At 46.3% G+C, this 20,915-nt stretch overlaps 1 protein-coding gene across 3 annotated transcripts in view; it reads left to right on the top strand.

Annotated features, from left to right (window-relative positions):
- The window catches only part of LOC135250027 (protein phosphatase 3 catalytic subunit alpha-like), a 45,812-nt gene extending 26,118 nt beyond the window's left edge, over positions 1–19,694 (top strand). For 2 of the 3 annotated variants that reach the window (XM_064325833.1, XM_064325834.1), the window contains exons 5-14: positions 2,453–2,598; positions 2,954–3,093; positions 8,010–8,087; positions 8,511–8,605; positions 12,272–12,397; positions 12,956–13,033; positions 14,063–14,147; positions 14,397–14,494; positions 15,076–15,123; positions 19,409–19,693. In XM_064325833.1, the coding sequence (XP_064181903.1) occupies positions 2,453–2,598; positions 2,954–3,093; positions 8,010–8,087; positions 8,511–8,605; positions 12,272–12,397; positions 12,956–13,033; positions 14,063–14,147; positions 14,397–14,494; positions 15,076–15,123; positions 19,409–19,587 (1,073 nt within the window). In that variant the 3' untranslated portion in view covers positions 19,588–19,693. Of the gene's footprint in view, positions 1–2,452; positions 2,599–2,953; positions 3,094–8,009; positions 8,088–8,510; positions 8,606–12,271; positions 12,398–12,955; positions 13,034–14,062; positions 14,148–14,396; positions 14,495–15,075; positions 15,124–19,408 lie in introns of all 3 variants that reach the window. The other variant, XM_064325835.1, reaches the window with a different exon arrangement.
- The last annotated feature ends 1,221 nt before the right edge of the window (positions 19,695–20,915 follow it).

A 20,915-nucleotide genomic window follows, 5' to 3' on the forward strand; every position in this document is an offset into this window, starting at 1 on the left:
CTCTCCATCTCGGCCTCTCCGTCCGTCTCTCTCACTCCCCCATCTCTCTTTCTCCATCTCTTTTCCTCCCTGTCTCTTTCTTCCTCACTCTCCTACTCACACTCACTCTTGTCTCTCCCTCCCTGCCCCCCCCCCCCCCTCTCTTGGAAGCAGGGTTTTGTAGAACAGATGCCCATCAGACTGAGAGCTGGTGATTAGCAGGAAATTAATTTCTCCCGGTAACGAGCGGCCCTGGGACGGTGCCGCTGATTTCCCTGACGGGCACCGCGCGTCGCCGTGGCATTCCTCAGACCAGGGAGAGCGTCTTTTTTAGGACCAATCGGGTCCCTGGGTGAGGCCCGATGGAGAGGGAGAGAGAGAGCGAGAGAGAGAGAGACAGACCGAGATGTAGAGAAAGAAAGAGAGGAATACAGAGAGAGACGGGGGCAGAGAGAGACCGAGAAGGAGAGAAAGAAAGAGAAGAATACAGAGAAAGGGGGGGAGAGAGAAAGAGGGATGGGAGAAAGAGAGACCGAGAAGGAGAGAAAGAAAGAGAGGAATACAGAGAGAGACGGGGGCAGAGAGAGACCGAGAAGGAGTGAAAGAAAGAGAAGAATACAGAGAAAGACGGGGGGGAAAGAGAAAGAGGGATGGGAGAAAGAGAGACCGAGAAGGAGAGAAAGAGAGAGAGGAATACAACGAAAGAGGGGGGAGAAAGAGAGAAGAGCGATAGAGAGAGAGGGACAGGGGAAAGAGAGACCGAGAAGGAGGTAAAGAAAAAGAAAGACAGGCAGAGTGGGAGAGAGGAATAGAGAGGGAGAGAAAGACGAGAGAGGGAAGAGTGAGTTGTCTCCAATGCTCGCCAGTCATGAGTGATGCAGAGTGATGTGCTGATGAGCTCACGCCATTAGCCAGCAGATGGGACGCTCAGGCACTTGAGAATTTTGACAGAGCGCAGATTTGGCACATCCTCTCCCCCGCAGCGCTCCCCCTGTGCTCGAGAGCCCCCCCCCCCTCGGGCGCAAGGAGGGGGTGGAATGGAATAACGGCCGCCGTCTGAGGACGCGCCGCTCCGACCAGGAATGTTGGAATGTGCCGGGGATCCTGACCCCGGAGTTTCTGCTCGGTTAAGATGATTTCAGGAGTGGGGGGGGGGGGTGTGGAATGAAGGAGCTTCAGCTTATGGAGGTTCAGGAGTTTAGTTACTGCAGAGGGAGTTGGCCTGCAGTACCTGGGAGGCGGGGGGGGGGAGAAGTATTTTGGGAAAGAGGGGAGCAAACTTGTCCTTTTTTGTGTTTGGAGAGAACAAAGGAGCGGAGGGTTATTTATGTGATTTGCAGCAAAGGGAATGGCAGGGAATAACAATAGGCTCCACAGTGGAGGGGTTAGAATGGTCTCCACGGAGGAGAGGTAAGAATAGGCCCCACAGTGGAGGGATTAGAAAGGTCTCCACGGTGGAGAGGTGAGGATAGACCCCGCAGTGGAAGTGTTAGAATGGGCCCCACGGTGGAGGGGTTAAGATGGTTTCAGTGCCAGAAATGTGAGAACAGGCCCTATGATGGAGGGGTTAGAATGGACCTCATGGTGGAGAGGTAAGGATGTGTAAGAACAGTGGTGGCATTGCAACAGACTCCTCATAAAAAGCTAAATGGACCTGTGTGTGTTATGTAACTGTGGGTCACTCTACTGAATTTAAGAGCCCTGTCCCTTATTCCAAAAAAAAAAAATGAATGTGCCTCTGTTGGCACTCAGAAGGTAGATACCGTGGCTAATGTCGAACCCGAGTAAATCAGAGCAGATTTAGCCCATTCAAGCCCTCTCACAAATTGGCAAACGGATTCTGGAAAAGCAGCACACAGCAGAAAAGGAGTTACTTTTGAAATCCTCCAATGGATGCAGCAGAAAGGTTTGGCTGCAGAGCACGCTTATGGGACCTTGCTTTCCTCATTACCGATGTGCGAATTCAAAACGAAAGAATAGGTAGAAATGTTAGATCACATGCTTATGCACTAGGCTTTTAATGCTATTTATCAAACAGAGATAAATTTAGGAGCATTTGTAGTTGCACTCTAATGAACGTGGGTGCACTGCACAACATTTAGCATTACCTGCTCGGAGGTGTAACGTGAACGAGCACCGCAAGGCAAGCTCACACACAGTGTACTGGCCACTCATACAAACCTCGATTTCGACAGGGACATTTGCATGCTGGGAAGTGTAGTTCAAAAGCAGAATCGATGTCGTGCCTCTCTTGGGCAGCGAGCAGATATAATGTAACCACTGTGAAAACCGAACAAATTTCTCACACCTCCTTTTTTGCGCCTTAGTGATGCATCGGCAGGCAGTAGGATGGATTTGGAGGGCTGGAAATTTTCGTGTGGGTCACCAGTCGCTGCCGCCGTCAGCTCATCCTTCCCTCTTCGTCACTCCGTTCTGTTTCTCTTCGTCGCTCTCTCTCTCTCTCACCGCTCAGGTAAAATCAAATATTCGGAGCAGGTGTACGACTCCTGTATGGACGCGTTCGATTGCCTTCCCCTGGCGGCCCTGATGAACCAGCAGTTCCTGTGCGTTCACGGCGGCCTCTCGCCAGAAGTACACACGTTAGACGACATAAAAAAGGTAAAAACGAATAAAAAATAAAAATAAAAGTTAAAAATACTTGCACGGTATAGAGGAAATATGCAATGTGAAATCAACTCTAATCAAGTGCATAATTTCCCTGTTTGACTCTATTTGAATATATGGAACTCTTGGAAAACATGACAAAATGAATTCATAGCAGTGCAAAATATTGCAATACCTTAAAGTGGCACTCATTTGCATATTTGCCAATATTTTGTGAAGTGTTGGAATATATTGTTGCCATTTTTTTTCCAGTTTATTTTCAGATATATTGCGTTTCCCTGACAGTAGTTCACGGTTCTGTTTTGATTCTCTTTTTGGCTCTCTCTCTCTCTCTCTCTCTCTGGCCCAGTTGGACAGGTTCAAGGAGCCTCCAGCGTTCGGACCCATGTGCGACCTGCTGTGGTCGGACCCCTTAGAGGACTTTGGGAACGAGAAGACCCAGGAGTACTTCAGCCACAACACAGTCAGGGGCTGCTCCTACTTCTACAGGTGAGCATGGTTCCCAAGGCCACGCCCACAATGCAAAAACCACCGCCCGTCAACCGGTTGGCCCCTCCCGCTCTGTCTCCAGAGCTGACGGTAAACTCAGGAAACTCATTTATGTCTTCTTACTTTACGCTGTCCTTAAGATTAAGTTCTCGAGACATCCACCCATCGAGTCTCCTCTGCGCTGACACCCAACTGCCCTGGCATTTTTGTAAAAAAAAAAAAAATTTTTAATTCAATAAATTCACCAGGAAATTTGTGGATATTTTAGAGTTGGCCTCTGTTTGAAGACACTGCTGTTCCTTCGGTACGACACCACTCCCCCTGGTGGTTCAAAAAGGAGATAGAAGATGATGCAAACATTGGCCCATGCAAACATTAGTCGACCTAACAACAGGCTCCTGCCCCAAGGGAATTTTGCTACACCCCCCTTAGCAGTGACCTGCCGAGGAAGCGCAGGACAGGAGAACTGGGCTGACGTTGTTTTAAACGGCCTCTGAACAGCTGGAGCAAAAAGAAGAAGATTGCCTCAGCTCATGCTATGATATGCGACAAATTGGCTAGTTTTATATTTGCAGGCGACACACGACCACAGGATCCAGTTCTTTGCGGTTGTGACTGTGTTTTTTGATTGGAGTGAGGTCACCTATTGTTAGTATGTGGGTCAGCCCCCCAGACCACGGGTTCTGCCCGCATTAGCAGGGGCAGCGGTCTCTGTGGGTCTTCCGGGGGGTGGGGTCTGCACCCCCCCCCCTTCACGCCGTATCGCCCCGGTGAGAGCACGTCACAGGCAGCTGTGCCAGTGGATAACCTACATTCACACTGTCAGAGCGATTCAGGAAAGGGGGTGGGGGGGGCCTGGGCAGGCCTGCCCAAATGTTCTGTTTCCTGAATATTTTACACCCTGATGAAAGTTTTATGGTGTGTTGGGAGTGGGGTGGGGTGGGGTGGGGCGGAGACATGTCAGGTAGGGGGTGGACACGGTGCGGTCATGTGTGAGATGTTGGGGATGGGGGGGCGCAGGTGGGGGGTCGGCACTGCAGGTTACTGTGTTACGGTTGTGCGCTGCTGCGGTTTGGGGGAGGGGCAGTGAAGCATCAGCGTGAGGCAGGGTGCATTGTGGGAACGGGGTGGAGGTTACAGATGTACGTTATGGTGGAGCTCCAGCCTCCCTCTGGTGTTCCAGGATGTTTAATATTCAGCAGTGCTCTGGCGGGGGGTGTGATCGGCTGTTGTGCGTGCGTGTTTTTTTGTGTTAATGCTCTTCAGGGCTGCGCAGTGCTTTTGCGATCACATCACACGCTACATTACTTCCTGTGTGAGCCGTGATACAGGCAGAGAGTTCCTCCCCAACAGTCCTCACACTCGCAGCTCTCTGCGCCCCAGATCCTGTCCCAGACACAGTGATAGCCTGAGCTACAATCTGCTACAATCACTGCTACAAATACAGCTACAATCATTGCTACAAACACAGCTGCAATCCACTACAATCACAGCTACAAACACAGCTACAATCCGCTGCAATCCCAGCTACAAACACAGCTACAATCCGCTGCAAGCACAGCTACAAACACAGCTACAATCCACTGCAATCACAGCTACAAACACAGCTACAATACACTACAATCACAGCTACAAACACAGCTACAATCCACTGCAATCACAGCTACAAACACAGCTACAATACACTACAATCACAGCTACAAACACAGCTACAATCCGCTCCAATCACAGCCACAAATACAGCTACAATACACTACAATCACAGCTACAAACACAGCTACAATCCGCTGCAATCACAGCTACAAACACAGCTACAATCCACTACAATGACAGCTACAAATACAGCTACAATACACTACAATCACGGCTACAAACACAGCTAGTCTGATACAGTCACAGCTACAAACACGGCTATAATCTGATACAATCACAGCTACAAACATAGCTACAGTCTGATGCAATCACAGCTACAAACACGGATATAATCTGATATAATCACAGCCACAAACATAACTACAATCCACTACAATGCACTACAATCAAAGCTACAATCTTCTACAGTGCACTACACACAAAGCTGCAATTTGCTACAATCACAGCTTTGAGGGGAAGGCATGTGTAGAGAAGCGGAAAGGTGATGGTATGTAGAAAGTACTGGCACATAAACGAAAGGAGGAAAGAAACAGTGAATATGAAGGAATGTACAAAACATTAGAATGTGGAAAAAACAGTAGAGATGAAGGCGGCATGTGGATCGAAGGAGAGATGGATGGATGGAAGAGACAGTGGTATGTGGATTGAAGGAGAGATGGATGGATGGAAGAGACAGTGGTATGTGGATTGAAGGAGAGATGGATGGATGGAAGAGACAGTGGTATGTGGACTATGTGGACTGAAGGAGGGGAGGATGGATGAAAGAGACTGGCATGTGGATGGAAGGGGAGATGGATGGATGGCAGAGGTGCAGAGGAGGAGTGGGTTTGGTGTGAGTGTCGCAGACGCACTTTAGGTAAAAACAGGGGGATTTGTGCTCCCGCTCGAATCAATGTAATGAGCGTTTTCCCCTAAGAGCGGGGATAAAGGCATCTGAACAACAGCCCAAAGAGGGACCAGCATCAGCTCTGTGCTCAGAGATATCCCACAATCCCCTGGGGCTCCACAGTGGGCTGTTGCCATGACAGCTGGCTACTCCTGGCTGATCTGAAATGAGAAGAGAGCGAGAAAGAGATTTGTCACTGACTTTTTTTTCTAATTCAATGTATTACATGTATTATTTCTCCATATCATTGTAAATGGTTAATTATGCTTATTTTTTCCTTTGTTTATATTATATTGCATAACGTTTTCTTCTGAAATGTACATGCTTTGGAAATTCTGATGCGTGTCATGCAGGTAGAGCTAAATTAAACTGGAACCTGAAATAAGAGATAGAGAGAGAGAGCGAAAGAGAGTGAGGAACGAGAAGTTGGGGGGTGTTTCCTTCAGATCAGATCATATGTGACGCGTTGTGGCACTGGGTCTGGAGGTGACGTGTGTGTGTTTTGGGGACTGTATGAGGTGAGAGGTGGGTCTTCACAAAATAGTTCTCTGGGCAGATCCTCCACCAGACACTAAACAATGAGACATCAGCAGTGTTTCCTGTGCAAGCTATATGGGTGTGGCTATGACAGGAGTACAGAGGGGAGGCTGCTTCACACCATAGATTGATGAATAGCATTGTACTGCCGCATGTACTCCACAGCGTTGCGTTGTTGTGTAGAGTTGTACTGCCGCATGTACTCCACAGCGTTGCGTTGTTGTGTAGAGTTGTACTGCCGCATGTACTCTGGAGCACTGCGTTGTTGTGTAGAGTATGGCTGTCACTGCGCATGTGTAGTTCTGCGAGCACTGCGTTGTTGTGTAGAGTTGTACTGCCGGGTGTGAGTCTGGGATTATGCCATTGTGTACGCTGCACGTAAGTGTACCCTGCTGTGAAGTTGTGGCAACAATGTTCTTGTTGTGTAGAGGTAGCGAGACTGGAGTGCGTTGTTGTGTGATGCTCCGGGTCATTGTGTGCTGGTAGCGTATGGTGAGGGGGGTTTGTTAGAGTGGTTAGAGTTGTTGGTTTGTGGAGCAGTCCGGGCAGGGGTGCGTAGAGTGTTGAGTTGTGTTGCGTTTCGGTACAGTTTGCTGGAGTTGCAAAGCTGCTGAGCTGTGGCGATGTGTTGCAGCATTGTGAGGTGTGAGATGTGTACTGTAGCTGTAATGTGTTAAGCAGAGGCGAGACTGTTCTTTGTTACTTCACTGGCATTTAGCTGATGCTCCTATCCAGAGCTGTTCACAAGACAGACACAAGCACAAAGGGGTCAAAGGGCAGGAATTCCCTAGAGCAGGAAAGTTTCCAAGAGAAACGGCAGGTAAAGGAAGTGCAGACTTGACTGCAAACTTGTCAACTACACGTATGAATATTTAAACTAAGTTATATGAACAAAGAATAAAACTACCCTGAATGAGCATTAAACTACGTTATACTGTAGAAACACCAGTAAAGAGTCACAGGCTCTGACAACAGAAAAAAGTCAGGTTTTGGGGAATGGGCAAAGTGCTAGAGAGGATCAGGGTGAAGGAGCTACGGGGTGTCTGAAAAGGTGGATCTTATGAGATTGTTACACTCTCTCACAGTAGGTGTTGTGGTTGCTCTGTTTTCCCTAAGATAGCATGGCCACCGGGATATGCATCATTGACTGTGGGCTCATTCCAATAGCTTGTTTACTCCTTGCATCCTTTCCTCGCTTCCTTAGCTCCACTCAACGGGGGACACAAGGAAAGGACTCGAGAACGGAGGAATCGAGGAAACATGCATTAGGCAAAGGGAATGTCCTTGTTCGGCCCAGTGTAACTTTGAAGCAACGTTAAGTTACAGACAGTTGGGGGAGTGGATCCACAGGTCGATTATTTATACGTCACACGAAAATAGTCTTCCAAAAATTTTTTTTTTAAGTCACACGTTCCAAAATAAAGACTTGCGCAAAGGATGCACTTGTGTATGTCCTCCGGGAGCTTCCTCGCTCCTCCAAGAAGCATTTAATGGCTTGGAAATATCCTCAAAGATGGCGGCCCTCGATCGATTTCTGGGTCAGGCGAGGACCGAGGAGACGAGCACGGATAAAATAAGCGATTTGGAATGAGCTGAATTACACGCAGCAATTCACTGTTGCTCGGCTGGGACCTGGCTCCTAAACTCTGCCCCTAGTGGAAGGAACCGTACATTGACCGACAGGAAGACGAGGAACTTGAGAACAGTTAAGCGAAGGGTGCGTAAGCAACACATGCAAAGAACAAAGCTCTCATCACGTTTTTCCTCTCCTCTGTCACCCCCCTCCCTCCCTCCCTCCCTCCCTCTCTCCCTCTCTCCCTCTCTCTCCCGTTGTCCGCAGTTATCCAGCAGTCTGCGAGTTTCTACAGAACAACAACTTGTTATCGGTCATCCGAGCACACGAAGCACAAGACGCTGGGTACGTGACCCCGCCCTTCCCGGGATCGCCGCGCACGCCCCCTCCCTACGCGCGCGCCCCCACCACATTACAGCGTCCTACAAAATCTGCACGTTTTAAAATGCTCAGCTGTTCAGTTCGGCTGCCATCCGCAAGGACAGCACAGCACAGCGGCGACCCACTCCGTCACAAGTCCGGTTCCCTAACCGCCACACCGCGGTGCTGCCCCCGCACCCTAATGCAGTCCGAATTCCGGGCTGGGGCCTTTCTGTGTGAAGTGTGCGCGCTCTCCCCACGCCCGCGTGCGTTTCCTCACACAGTTATTTGCTCTAAATGAGCATGTTTGCTCAGTCGGCCTATCGTGTATAAATGAAGGTTGCATTTTTTTAAAGGAGGTTTTTTGTCACGGTTGCGGTTGTCTCGTCCCCCTTCCCCTCCCTGCAGTTACCGGATGTATCGAAAGAGTCAGACCACCGGCTTCCCCTCCCTCATCACCATCTTCTCAGCGCCAAACTACCTTGATGTTTACAACAATAAAGGTAAATTGCCCTTCCCTTGGGAGCCCACGCACTGTAAACCCCACTCCCTGTTACAGACAGATCATTCCTCCCTTCATGATGCTTGGTGCTTCCGTTACTTGGGCTACAACTGTGAATCTAACCACTGGTTTTTTAAAAATCAGTTATTTTTCAAATTAAAAGTTTTTTTTAAATTGAGGAGTCAGTTAGTTGCAGTGATTAGCCAGTCGCTGCCCCAAAGTGCTTATCGGTGAAGAACTCTGTCGCTGCCACTAAACAAGCTCTCTTACCTGAGTGCTCCACTTTATTCACATACTGTCTGTCTGAAAGCTGAACACAGTGAAAAGAGCCAAGATAGAGTCAAACCCAAATTCCCCATAAGAGCAAAACGTGGAGGTACCGGTCTATTCCGGCCCACTTCAAGCACTGGGTTAAGCGGAAGGAAACGGTTGTTTTGCTATGTTTCGGTAACTGGACTGAGTTCCATCGGCAGCAGGCTCCACCTAGTGGTGGGTCCGTAGACTGCAGCGGAAATGAGAACGTTAGAGGCAGAGGTGGTAGGCGGCTGCTGGGAAACGGGCAGGGGAAGAAGCCTGGGCGGGAGATTACAGAATTCCAGCTCTGAGGGCAGAAATACAACCCCCAGGAGACTAGAGTGAGTCAGAGAGAGCTAGTGCAGTCGGAGAGAGTGCATGGAGTTGAGGTCAGGGATTTCATGGGGGGTCAGGGAAAGGGAAGGGGTCTGGAGTGGCAGGATGATTATTTAGGTTTTCTTTGAGCCCAGGTGTATATCAGTCATTAATTATTGTCACTCAGTTGCCTGCAGGTAATCATTTTATCAGTTGAAACTCACCTGGTTACCTGTTACCTGAGTTTTACCGGTCACACCAGCGATATTCATTTCCTCAGCAGTGCTCTCTCGATCTTTGGCGCTGGCCTTTCAGTAGAGAGTCCCTACGACATTGACAATGCCCCACCGAAGCCTTTAAGACACAGGGTCTGTGTGGGATTTAGTATAAGGAGCTTGGTACACAGTAAGAGCAGTTTGAGGACAGACTGGGGATTAGTCATACTTATTAAAATACTGCACCGCTCCTGAGAAATGCTCAAGAGGGCTTGTGCGAGTCATCGGTGAGAAGCCGAGCAGTGGAGGGAAACATGATGAGTGTGCGCTTTTGCGTGCGTGTGTGTGTGAGCAAGTGTGTGTACGTGTGAGCAAGTGTGTGTACGTGTGAGCAAGTGTGTGTACGTGTGAGCAAGTGTGCGTGTGAGTGCAAGTGTGTGTACGTGTGAGCAAGTGCGTGCTTAAGCACTGTGTGAACATGTGTGGTTGTGTGCTCACACGTGTGTGCATGTTGCACTGAAGCGAGCTTGATTATGGACAATGGCTTTATCTTGGCTGATAGGCAGTCAACCACAATGGCACCATCTAGTGGACAGTCTTATGTGTTGCACACATGCAAAAATAGCTGTCCTTTTACACTGTAGATCCTGTGGCACTCCAGTACCAGGGTTACACACTTCTGCACCAAGCAGTCATAATCCATATGGCAGAGGACATTATTATAGAATGATCTTTTAATTTTAGAAAACTGAAGGGCTGATTATTGATGCCACAGGCATACAGGTTGCCTCCATCATGTGCAAAAGTTCTATAGAGTGCTTGTTAATTTGTGATATTTATTCTTCCAGTGATATTTCTTTAAGTTATGCCTAAAGATAATAGATTGTGATAGACATATCCCATACATTAAAATCTCACTGAAAGAAAACACACTTGCAAGTAAGCATATTGTTATTGGCTACTAACTTTAGCCAGCTGAGTAATATTATATAATAATTATCTTATCATCTGTATCATAAGGCAGGTAGCCAGCAAAGTCCCTTCATCCACAAGCCATCATCATTATTATCATTAAATAAAACCAGATTATGCTTATTGACCTGGTTTGCAAATGTGCATTATTATGTCCTATGTGTAGGGTCAGGCTTGTTTTCTCACATTGTACTTCAGTCCTCCGCCAGCTAGAGGTCACAATAACCTCTTTGTCAAGCCCCTTCTCAAACAATTATGCCATCTGCACCACTTCAATCTAAGTTGATTAAGTTGATAATTGCTGTTAATTAAGCACAGATGATGATCGACAGTGATGCATGCAAGCGACACATGTTGAATTCAGTTTGATTACTTGGAAGCAGTTAACCCTCTGAGCTAAAGACCAAGGTTACCACCCAACCAATCACACGCTTAGTGCTTCTCCAGAGGTGATGTCACATTGTGTAGTGGATGCTCACATGATAACTCATATATAACAATCGTAATGCACAATATGAAACGATCAGTAGATAACTAGTTGCATTCGATGAAATGTTCACTGCTCAGGATATTTCCATTGATAATCCATCTTCATAGCAAAGCATTATGAAGAGTCACTTTGATTTTTTTTTTTTTTTTTTTTTGCCTCGACACAGAATCCAAACAGCATTTGCTTTTCCCATGCCCTTTTAAGCTCTCCTCACTAAATTATTCCACTTAAAAGGGACTGGCGCTTTGCTCATTCAGTAAGCACTAGCTGAAAACCATCCAAAGTGGCACTGTGACATTTTGTGCATGGTTTTAGAACTAAAACGCTAGCAAATCCCTTTGCAATAATCTAAAAAATGGACATTTCAAATCCAGCTTGGGGCCTCCGTGCTGATACTGTATTCAATTTTTAAATGACCAGCATCCATTCCCTATAATGCTGAGGTTATTTAGGCAAATCTGTAAAGGGATATAACCGTCTGCCTTCATTCCATAACTCATCAAAGGACGAGCACCACCATCTCAATTTCAATCAGATTCAACACTGTCAGTTTAAAGGCTTTGCTCATTTAAAGGAAAGGAAACTTCAGGTTAGACACCTTTTGAAAGAACTTCCTATATTTGTTCAATGGGATATCTGGCATAATTAATTTAATTATAAAATGATATATGTGTGGGTATAAATGGGGTATATAAGAGTGTGTGTGTACACACGTGTGTGTCTGTGTGCATGTGTTTGTGTATATCAGCATGTTTGTAAGTTTGTGTGTTGTGTGTACATACCTGTGAGTGTGAATATGAGTGTGTATATTTACGTGTGTACACGTGTATATGTATGCTTATGTGTATATGATCATATGTGTGTGTATATATATGAGCATATGCGTGTGTGTGTGTATATGTGTGTGTGTGTGTGTGTGTATATGAATGTGTGTGTATGTGTGTATGTGTGTGTGTATATGAACGTATGGGTGTGTGTATGCATGTGTGTATACGAGTGCGTGTGTATGTGTGTGTATATGACCGTGTGTGTACGTGTGTGTGTATATGAGCGTGTGCGTATGTGTGTGTGTGTGTATATGAGTGCGCGTGTGTGTGTGTGTGTGAGCGTGTGTACGTGTGTATATGAGTGCGTGTGTATGTGTGTGTATGAGTGCGTGTGTGTGTGTGTGTGTATGAGCGTGTGTACATGTGTGTATATGAGTGTGTGTGTGTGTGTGTGTATGAGCGTGTGTACGTGTGTATATGAGTGCGTGTGTGTGTGTGTATGAGCGTGTGTACGTGTGTATATGAGTGCGTGTGTGTGTGTGTGTATGAGCGTGTGTACTTGTGTATATGAGTGCGTGTGTATGTGTGATGATTTGCTGCCTTGTCACCCCCAGCGGCCGTACTCAAGTACGAGAACAACGTCATGAACATTCGGCAATTCAACTGCTCCCCACACCCCTACTGGCTCCCTAACTTCATGGACGTCTTCACCTGGTCCCTGCCCTTCGTTGGGGAGAAAGGTACGTCCATTACTGCTCTATCACATGACCCAGCACCTGTCACAGTCTTACTAATATTAAACAAGAGGAAGGCATCTACTGTGTAGAAAAGACAAAAGGTCAGAGGTCAGAGATACAAACCTCAGAGGCACAGACTGACAACTGAATGAATGTGGTATAAAGCTGGAGGTGACATACAAACACACCTAACCACCTTTCCTTATCATCGGGTACAAAAAGGTTAAGGTTCTACTGTGATAAACTATAAATGTTATTAAGATTAGACAAAGTGTCGTGTCTTAGCACTATTGCTGAATAATGCAATGTAGGATGAATGGACAATTCACAAATGAGGCCATGACCTCCATTCCCAATTAATGTTACTGTAGGTTGTGCAGAAGTCAAACATCAGATGGATTAAATATGTGGGTCAAACATTTTAAGCACATTAAAAATGGAGTAATACAGAGGCCACTGAAATGAAGTGCTTTTTGAGACAGGCGTTCTAACATCTCATCGTCCCGGAAGAAGCTCCAGGTCTGCTGCCTCGCTGACCTCCGACTCTTAATCCCTCTTCAGTTACAGAAATGCTGGTCAACGTGTTGAGTATTTGCTCGGACGACGAGCTCATGAATGACGGGGAAGAGATCTTCGATGGTGAGTCAATCGGCCTTATTTCTTATTTCCTTATTTCCATTTTTATTCGCCCTTTATTACATCGATTTGTTTTAAAGTCGGTGTCAAGCCAAAAGCACAGTCTTTTTTTCACAGCGAACTGTGTGGTTATGAAATCCTGCAGCACAATACATTAAGAAAAAAAAAAATGGCTGAACAGCTACTTTAGAGCAGTGTTTCTCAACCCTGGTCCTGGGGACCCACTGCCCTGCATGTTTTAGATGTCTTAGATGTCTCCCTGCTCCAACACACCTGATTCAAATGAATGGGTCGTCATCAAGCTCTGCAGAAGCCTGATAACGACCCGTTCCTTTGAATCAGGTGTGTTGGAGCAGGGAGACATCTAAAACATGCAGGGCAGTGGGTCCCCAGGACCAGGGTTGAGAAACACTGCTTTAGAGGAAGTCTATTCCAATGTTTTGCATATGCAAACATGCAAATGCAAATGCGAAGAACTGTACATCGTAAAGGATTTTGTACTTTTCACGTGGATGCTCATTCTACTCATTCACGGACATTGCGATTTTTTACCTCAGGCAGGCTTTCGGTGAACGTTTGTGAAAGACGTTAACCGCCAGCGATAGGAGAATAGAGATGTTGACAAAATGTCATTGTCACCACGGTCAAAAATGCAGAAGCCAGTAGCCAGGAGCTACAATAGCCGGTAACCATGGAAGCACACAGCTCTCATGCTATATTCTGACAGCACAAAACTCTGTGTCCACCAGATGAGATGGGGGACCTGGTCACAGTTTGGGACAATGTGATCATTTATCAATTTTTTCAACAAAAAAAGTCAAAAGACAATTTATCAAGGAGAAATCCTGTTCAGGTCATGGAATTGATTTATGGACACATTACATCTAAAAGGGGTCAAAGGTGCATTGAATATGAGATTTGCCTTTCATCTGAGAAGTGTTTAAACATTCTGTTTTTTTTTTGTTTTTTTTTTTTTACTTTTGTAAAACTCAATCTGATCTAAATGGTATCTTCACTAAACTTTGCATCCAGCCAATGCCGCGGCCGCTCGGAAGGAGGTCATCAGGAATAAGATCCGTGCCATTGGGAAGATGGCTAAGATGTTCTCTGTCCTGAGGTGAGTGGGACAGTGAGCGAGCCTTGTTGTATAGAGTGTAGGGTTCATGTGTGTGTGTGTGGGAGAGTACTGGGTTTAGATGCGTTTTTGGGAGTACAGGGTTTATGTGTGTGTGTTTGATAGTGTAGGGTTTATGTTTGTGTGTGTGAGTGTGAGTGTGTGTGTGAGAAAGTACGTGTGTGTGTGTGTGTGTGTAACAGAGCTGTGACAGAAACATCTCTTGTTAACCCTTTCCCTCCCGTCCCGTAGAGAGGAGAGTGAGAACGTTTTGACGCTGAAAGGGTTGACCCCCACCGGCATGCTGCCGAGCGGAGTCCTCTCTGGGGGCAAACAGACTCTGCAGAGCGGTGAGGACCAGCCCCCCCCCAACCCAGCCACCCCCCGGGAGGGCCTTTTCTCCTCTTCTCTCTCTGCCTCCCTCTATCCATCTATACCTGTCATCTTATCGGTCTCTCTATTCTCCTGTTCTCTGTCTCTTACCCTCTTTCTGTATGTTGTTTTCCCTCTCTCATCGCTTTCATTCTCTTTCTTCTTTCTCTCTTCCACTTTCCCTCCCACCCCCTTTCTTGTTTTCTCTCCTCTCTCTCTCTCCCTCTCTCCATGTCACTCTTTCTCTTCCTTTCTCTTTTGTTTTTTCTCTCTCTCTCTCTCTCTCTCTCTCACTGTCTCTCAGTCCCTTCCTCTTTCTCTCAGTACGCTGACATTCACTCTCTAAGGCATCCACTCAGTGACACACCCACTCTCTAAGCCTGCTGCTGATTGGTGCTCTACTCCCGCCCTGGTGCTGGTTGCCTGGCGCTGGTTGCCTGGCGCTGTCCGAGCTGGCTGTTTTGCGTGCGCCGTTTGCTAACTGCCTGCTGTCGCGCTGCTCTGGTATGTGCATGGCTTCCCGAGTAACCCCCGCCCTCCTCTCTCTGTACCCCCCCAGCTACCATCGAAGCCATTGAAGCCATTGAGACGGTTGAGGATGGAGAAGGTAAATTCAAATTCCCGCTCATTTCATTGGTGGGGAGGGGGGTGGTGCTGGGGGGCGGGGACCGTGCGAGCCCGCCGCTAGCCCCTGGCCCCGCCCTCGAGGGCGGGGTTATCTCAGTCGGCGGCACTTTGCCCCCCTCCCCTGCCTCACTTTGCATTATGGGATATGACACTCCTCCACGCTGCCTGCCCCATTCTGCGCTGCTTTCCTCCGCGCGGTTCAACAGAGCGGGACTACGGTCAGCATGATTGTGGAACGAAGGCACGGTGAATAGCCCCTCCCCCATGCTCCTTCCAACCCCCCCCCCCTTCTCGCGCTGATAACCATGCATTCTGAAATCACCTACGCATCCCCCACCCTGCCAGGCCCTGCCCCGCCCCGCCCCGCCCTCAGCAAGCACTCCGGGGAGTGGGCGGGGTCTGTGGTGATCATGTGACCTGCCAGTGATCATGTGACGCCTCAGCGGCCCGCAGATGCAGCGTTGCCGACATTTGCATTGCCGCTGGTTGTCATGTGCAGGTCAGAATAGAGCTTATTAAAAATGTGAGATCAGTGTCAGTGGGAGTATCCCACTGACAGAAAACGGAAACAAATGCTGTAACCATTTTTTTTTTATTGGGCCCTCCGTGGGATTTTTCAGCAAACTTCAGAAAATGTGGAATATCGTGTGCCGTTCCAATTCGTCAGGCGATACGAGCTCACACTGTTTAAATCGCTCCGGCATGTTTCTCCTTTTTATGCAAGTGTTGTTCTGAAAGGATAATTATTTTCATTAGGAAATCATGAAATTGACATTTTAACATGTCATGACAGGTCATTCCTAGGGAATCATTTCCACGAGTTCGTCATTTCTACCGATTTAAGAAAGACATACATACATACATACATGCATACAGACAGACAGACAAACAGACAACAGGACTGGAATGCTGCAAGTTTCAAACAAAAAAAACACAAAATCAGCTTACAAAAGTGAATGTCACACTCATTCATGCAGTCTGTCTAGGTAACAAGAAATCAAAAAATCAATCATGGCAGATTAGATTCCAGATGGCCAGACTTGCTCTATTCTGTTTGGGTGTAGCGCATTTTAAATCTGTGATTCCTGTAATAATCTCCAGTAAATTTAATAAAGGGAACATCCACTGGGGGGGGGGGGGGGAACATGAACTCAAAATGCAGGGACTGAAAAAAATTGAGAAGCTCTCTCATTTGGTTCCAAACTAAATGGTGGCAATTAGTTGAATTCAAGCATGTTAATGCAGATCAACAGCCATTATGGCCACTCTCCTGGAAAACCCCAAACAGTCGATGCCCCTTAAAAAAAATGGACATAATATCCAACTATCCCAGAGTGCATTGCTCCATTATGTTGGTAAACATAGGCTTTCAAAAAATGTGAACAACAGAAAAGTAAGAAACGGTACCAGATGAGAAATATTCTTCATTCACCAGCAATTGCTTCCTCAGCTCAGCTCTGCTTCTCCAGCAGAGGCTCCCTTCAATAGTGAAAAGTATCCCATAACAATCTGTTGAATTGTCTGTTAATCGTTAAATCCGGCATATATCATGGTTGTCAGGATCAGTTTCTTCGCTGATGTCAGGCTTCCTTGCCTGGACATTTGTCGGCCCGAGTCATCATGGGGTCCCGACTGAGCTGCATGTCAATCCAGCCGGTGAGCATATATCATGAAATCATTTGTGATCGGGAAGAAGGGCCCCTGCAGCCAATCACAATGCTTGAGAGATCTCTACAGGCCACAGAGTGGCGCCTAATTGGTCAGGGCTCAGGACAGCCGAATAACTGGCTGTCTTTCTAACACAGCCTCAAGAACCAGCTCTTCAAACTTATCTTTCACATTACATAGCATTACAGGCATTTAGCAGACGCTCTTATCCGGAGCGATTTATACAACTTTTTTTTACATAGCAGTTACATTGCATCCATTTATACAGCTGGATATATACTGAAGCAATGCAGGTTAAGTCCCTTGCTCAAGGGTACAACGGCAATGTCCTAGGTGAGAATCAAACCTGTGACCTTTAGGTTATAAGACCAGTTCCATACCATTCCTTACAGGTTCTTATACTATACTGATTTTGTATCTTTACTCGCTGGTCTTAGAAGGCTGATAGCCAGGCCTGGCTATCGGATGAATGCACTTCTTCTCCGCTGTACTTTAAGTCGCTCTGGATAAAAGGGCATCTGACAAATGGATGTCATTTTAATGTAATGTAAAGTAATTTGGGGGGGGGGGGTGCAAAAGTGCGCACATAAGCAGTACCCGAGTAAACGTTTTGGGAAATATCACTGCTGACTTAGGTCACCCGTCATTTCAACACAGTATCTTATTGCATGATTGCCTTCCACGTTCCCGGGTTTTAATTTGATTGATTTGATCCCTGTCTGGCTTCTGTAAATCCTCCCTCTATTTTTAGGCAAACTGACAAATGCGGTCGCATGACTAAGTCTGTCAGCGAATTAGCAGGAAAACCCCTCCCTTTTTTTTTTTTTGTTTGTTTCAGCACACACACCACTTCACTCAAATTCTCTAATGGAAACACAGCGTCTGTAGAGTTTGTTCTTGCACAACTGCCCCCAGACAAATCCTACAAAACAAATCTCTCCTTCTAAGATTAGACAGACGTGTACACTCATGAACCAGTGGGCAAATCTGGGGTGGGGGTGGGGAGGGTTTCGTTTTTGTTTCGTTCCCTGGCTGAAATAATAACTAATAATAACACTAATTTTTAGTGTTCACACGTGGCATTACAATTACTGTTGCCTCTCCAGCCGAGAGTGAAAATGCGCAGAACGTGCTGATAACTTTCCAACAGAAATCCCCATCTCTTGACAATTTTTAATATCAACATCTCGCAAACCTGTATCTTCATGTTTAAGATTAAACGAATGAACAGGATCTCACCAGAGTCTTGCCAGCTTTATTTCCACAGCAACTCCCGGGTTCACTCCAACAACACAAGACAGTCAAAAAACCTCCATCTCCCACTGTGCCATACCTCAAGAAGTCAATTTTCAATTTGATTCAGTGGGGTAGAAATATGGAATACATTTTCAAATCCAGCAGACTCCTCTATCTCCCTGAATGTATTTAGAAGAAAAAAGAGGGATGTTTTGATTTCTGACAGCTGCTAATGCTCTTAGCCCTTAATTTAGTTGCTTACACTATTATTCCACCCATTATCCTATCTTGATGATTTGTTAATATCGATTGCACCTGTTTACTATCTCTATGATCTGTTAATATTTGTTGTGCCTATTTTACTAACACACCATTATATCACTGTATTTCAGTATTTATACCTTTTCATGTTTGTGCCACCTTATCATGAATATACAATGCCTGTAAACGTAACCTTATAACTGGTGAGGTTTCAATATAAGCTCTTTGAGCTTCTTATCTCACCTGCACATGTACTACTTTCTTTTATTTGCTGTATTTTTTTTTTCTTTTACCGTATGCAAATAAACTGAAATAACCGCCAGTCTGGGATCCAAACCGAAGCAGATAATCCATAGCCGCCTGCAGCTTGTGCAGAGAGACGAACGTGCCACTCCTTTATTTACCTGCTGTCCAGGTGAACCCTGGCCCAGGGCTTACAACACAGCATAAAAAAGTAACAATACAGGCCTGGTGCGTAGTGCTGTCCAAAGGTCTAAAAGACTGCCGAGATAAAGCAGAAGTCATTCTGTAATTCCTGCACCAGTTCAGAATTGCACACCAGTTTTTCCAAGAAATGACCAGCATCGGCTCATCCTGTTATGACTCTCCTGCGGTCTGTGGCCACAGAAGTTGGTGCATGTCCAATTCCCACCGTAATTTTAAATTCCCAACCATTTCCGGAGAGCGCAGACTCCTGCAGTTCTCCTCTGAAACCCGTGGTGTCACCAGCTGCTTCTTTTCACACTGCTGCTGACTGCAGCTAGGCTCACATTGAGGGGAGTCGGAGGAAGAGCCTTCATATGCGGCCTTGACTAGAACTGAAGTTTGCTGTTGATCAGTGCCATTAACTCATGTGATTTAAAAAGAATCCCCAACCTCAAGGGGTCAAGGGTCAAAATACAAAAAAAACGCAGAGGTGAAATGTATTGGGGGACGGGGGCAAGGAGGGTGAGCTGTGACGACGAGGGCGCCCATCTCCCCCTGCCTTGTGCAAAAAAAAGAAAGAGTCGCTTGTCTTGGAATGTTGAGTGGTCGGTGAGATACTCCGATTCTAAACCTGTGTCCCCCTCCCCCTCCCCCTCTCCCTTTTCCCGCGACAGCCATTCGCGGGTTCTCTCCGCAGCACAAGATCACCAGCTTCGAGGAGGCCAAGGGCCTGGACCGCATCAACGAGCGCATGCCCCCCCGCAGGGACACGGTCAACAACGTGGGACACTCCATAGGCAAAATGAACATGTCAGAGCCAAACGGGACGGACGATAACCGCAATATACAGTGATTCGCCCTCTTCCTCCTCCTCCTCCTCCTCCCCCCCAAACCTGAACCCCTCCTCTACCTCCGCCCTCCCCACCCCTCCGACACGCACCACACACACACACACACACACACACACACACAACCCCCCCACCCCCTACCTGGCCCACCCTGTATTCCATAATCCACTCTGCGCAGCAGGATTTTACCCATCATACTTCAGCGGAAAAATAAAAAGTTAAATGAAAAACCGCGACAATATAACGACACCGGCTTCATCGGAAACTGCTTGAGATTTAATTAGGGAAGCAGATTGAGAATCCTCACGAATATCCCGGACAGGCAGTTAAAATTTTGCTGCTATAACACAAGAGAAGAACTTCAGACATATACGGTAGGTCGAGGCGGGGCGGTGGGGTAGGGTTTGGGGGGGGGGAGGGGCAAGGTGCAATGAGGTATGAGGGTGGTATCAGGGTGAGCACTGAAGGAAGCCCTCCAGCAGGAAGAGGAAGTGAGATTCTACGGTAGTTGTTTCCTGTCCATGTACTGACACCTGATACAAGGCTGAGGAGACTTAGGGAAAGAGTTTTTTTTTTTTAGGTTCTCTTGCAAATTCACTTTGACTTCACAGCACACCGGAAGGGGCGTGTTGACAGTGTTGGCTCCACATGTATACATACATATATATATATTTTAAAATTCGAATTAAAAAACTGTTTCACTCATTAACATCTTATACAAAATGACCGTGCTGTTAAAAACATGTTTTGCTACTAGTATTAAATAAAGCGAAGACAAAAATAGGTCATATTTATAAATGAAGATTTTAAAAAAGTGTACAATTTCAAAAACTTGCGATGCAATCTTACCTGAGATTTATTTATTTATTTATTTATTTTTATTTATTTTATTTTTTTTTTGATTTCGTTCGGTTTCATTTCAATTTTTATTTTGTAAGACACCTAGACCCCCAGGTGGTTGTGCGTGGGTGACGGCAGGTTTCATGCTGACGCTGCCACTGTTCGCTTTGCTCGAAATAAGACCATAATGCAATCAGAACTCCTTTGCTTTACACCTGAAGATTTCTCACGAGCCTGATAATCAGAGAAAAAGGTTTTGGCACTGCGCTTTCTGGCCAGATGAATTCCTATTGCAGCGACAGAGATCCTAAACAAAGACAGTAATTTGTACAGCATCTATACTGCGCATCAGTGCATGCGATTAAGTTCCTTATTGATATGTGAAATTATATTTGTGCTGTGTTTCAATATAGTAGGTCTGAATTATTTCCCACTTCATGTTATATTTGTAAACTTTTATTGTTTTAAGTATTTTTTTATTTTTGTTATCTTT

This window comes from Anguilla rostrata, chromosome 3 (assembly GCF_018555375.3).
Source record: "Anguilla rostrata isolate EN2019 chromosome 3, ASM1855537v3, whole genome shotgun sequence".
NCBI lineage: Eukaryota > Metazoa > Chordata > Actinopteri > Anguilliformes > Anguillidae > Anguilla > Anguilla rostrata.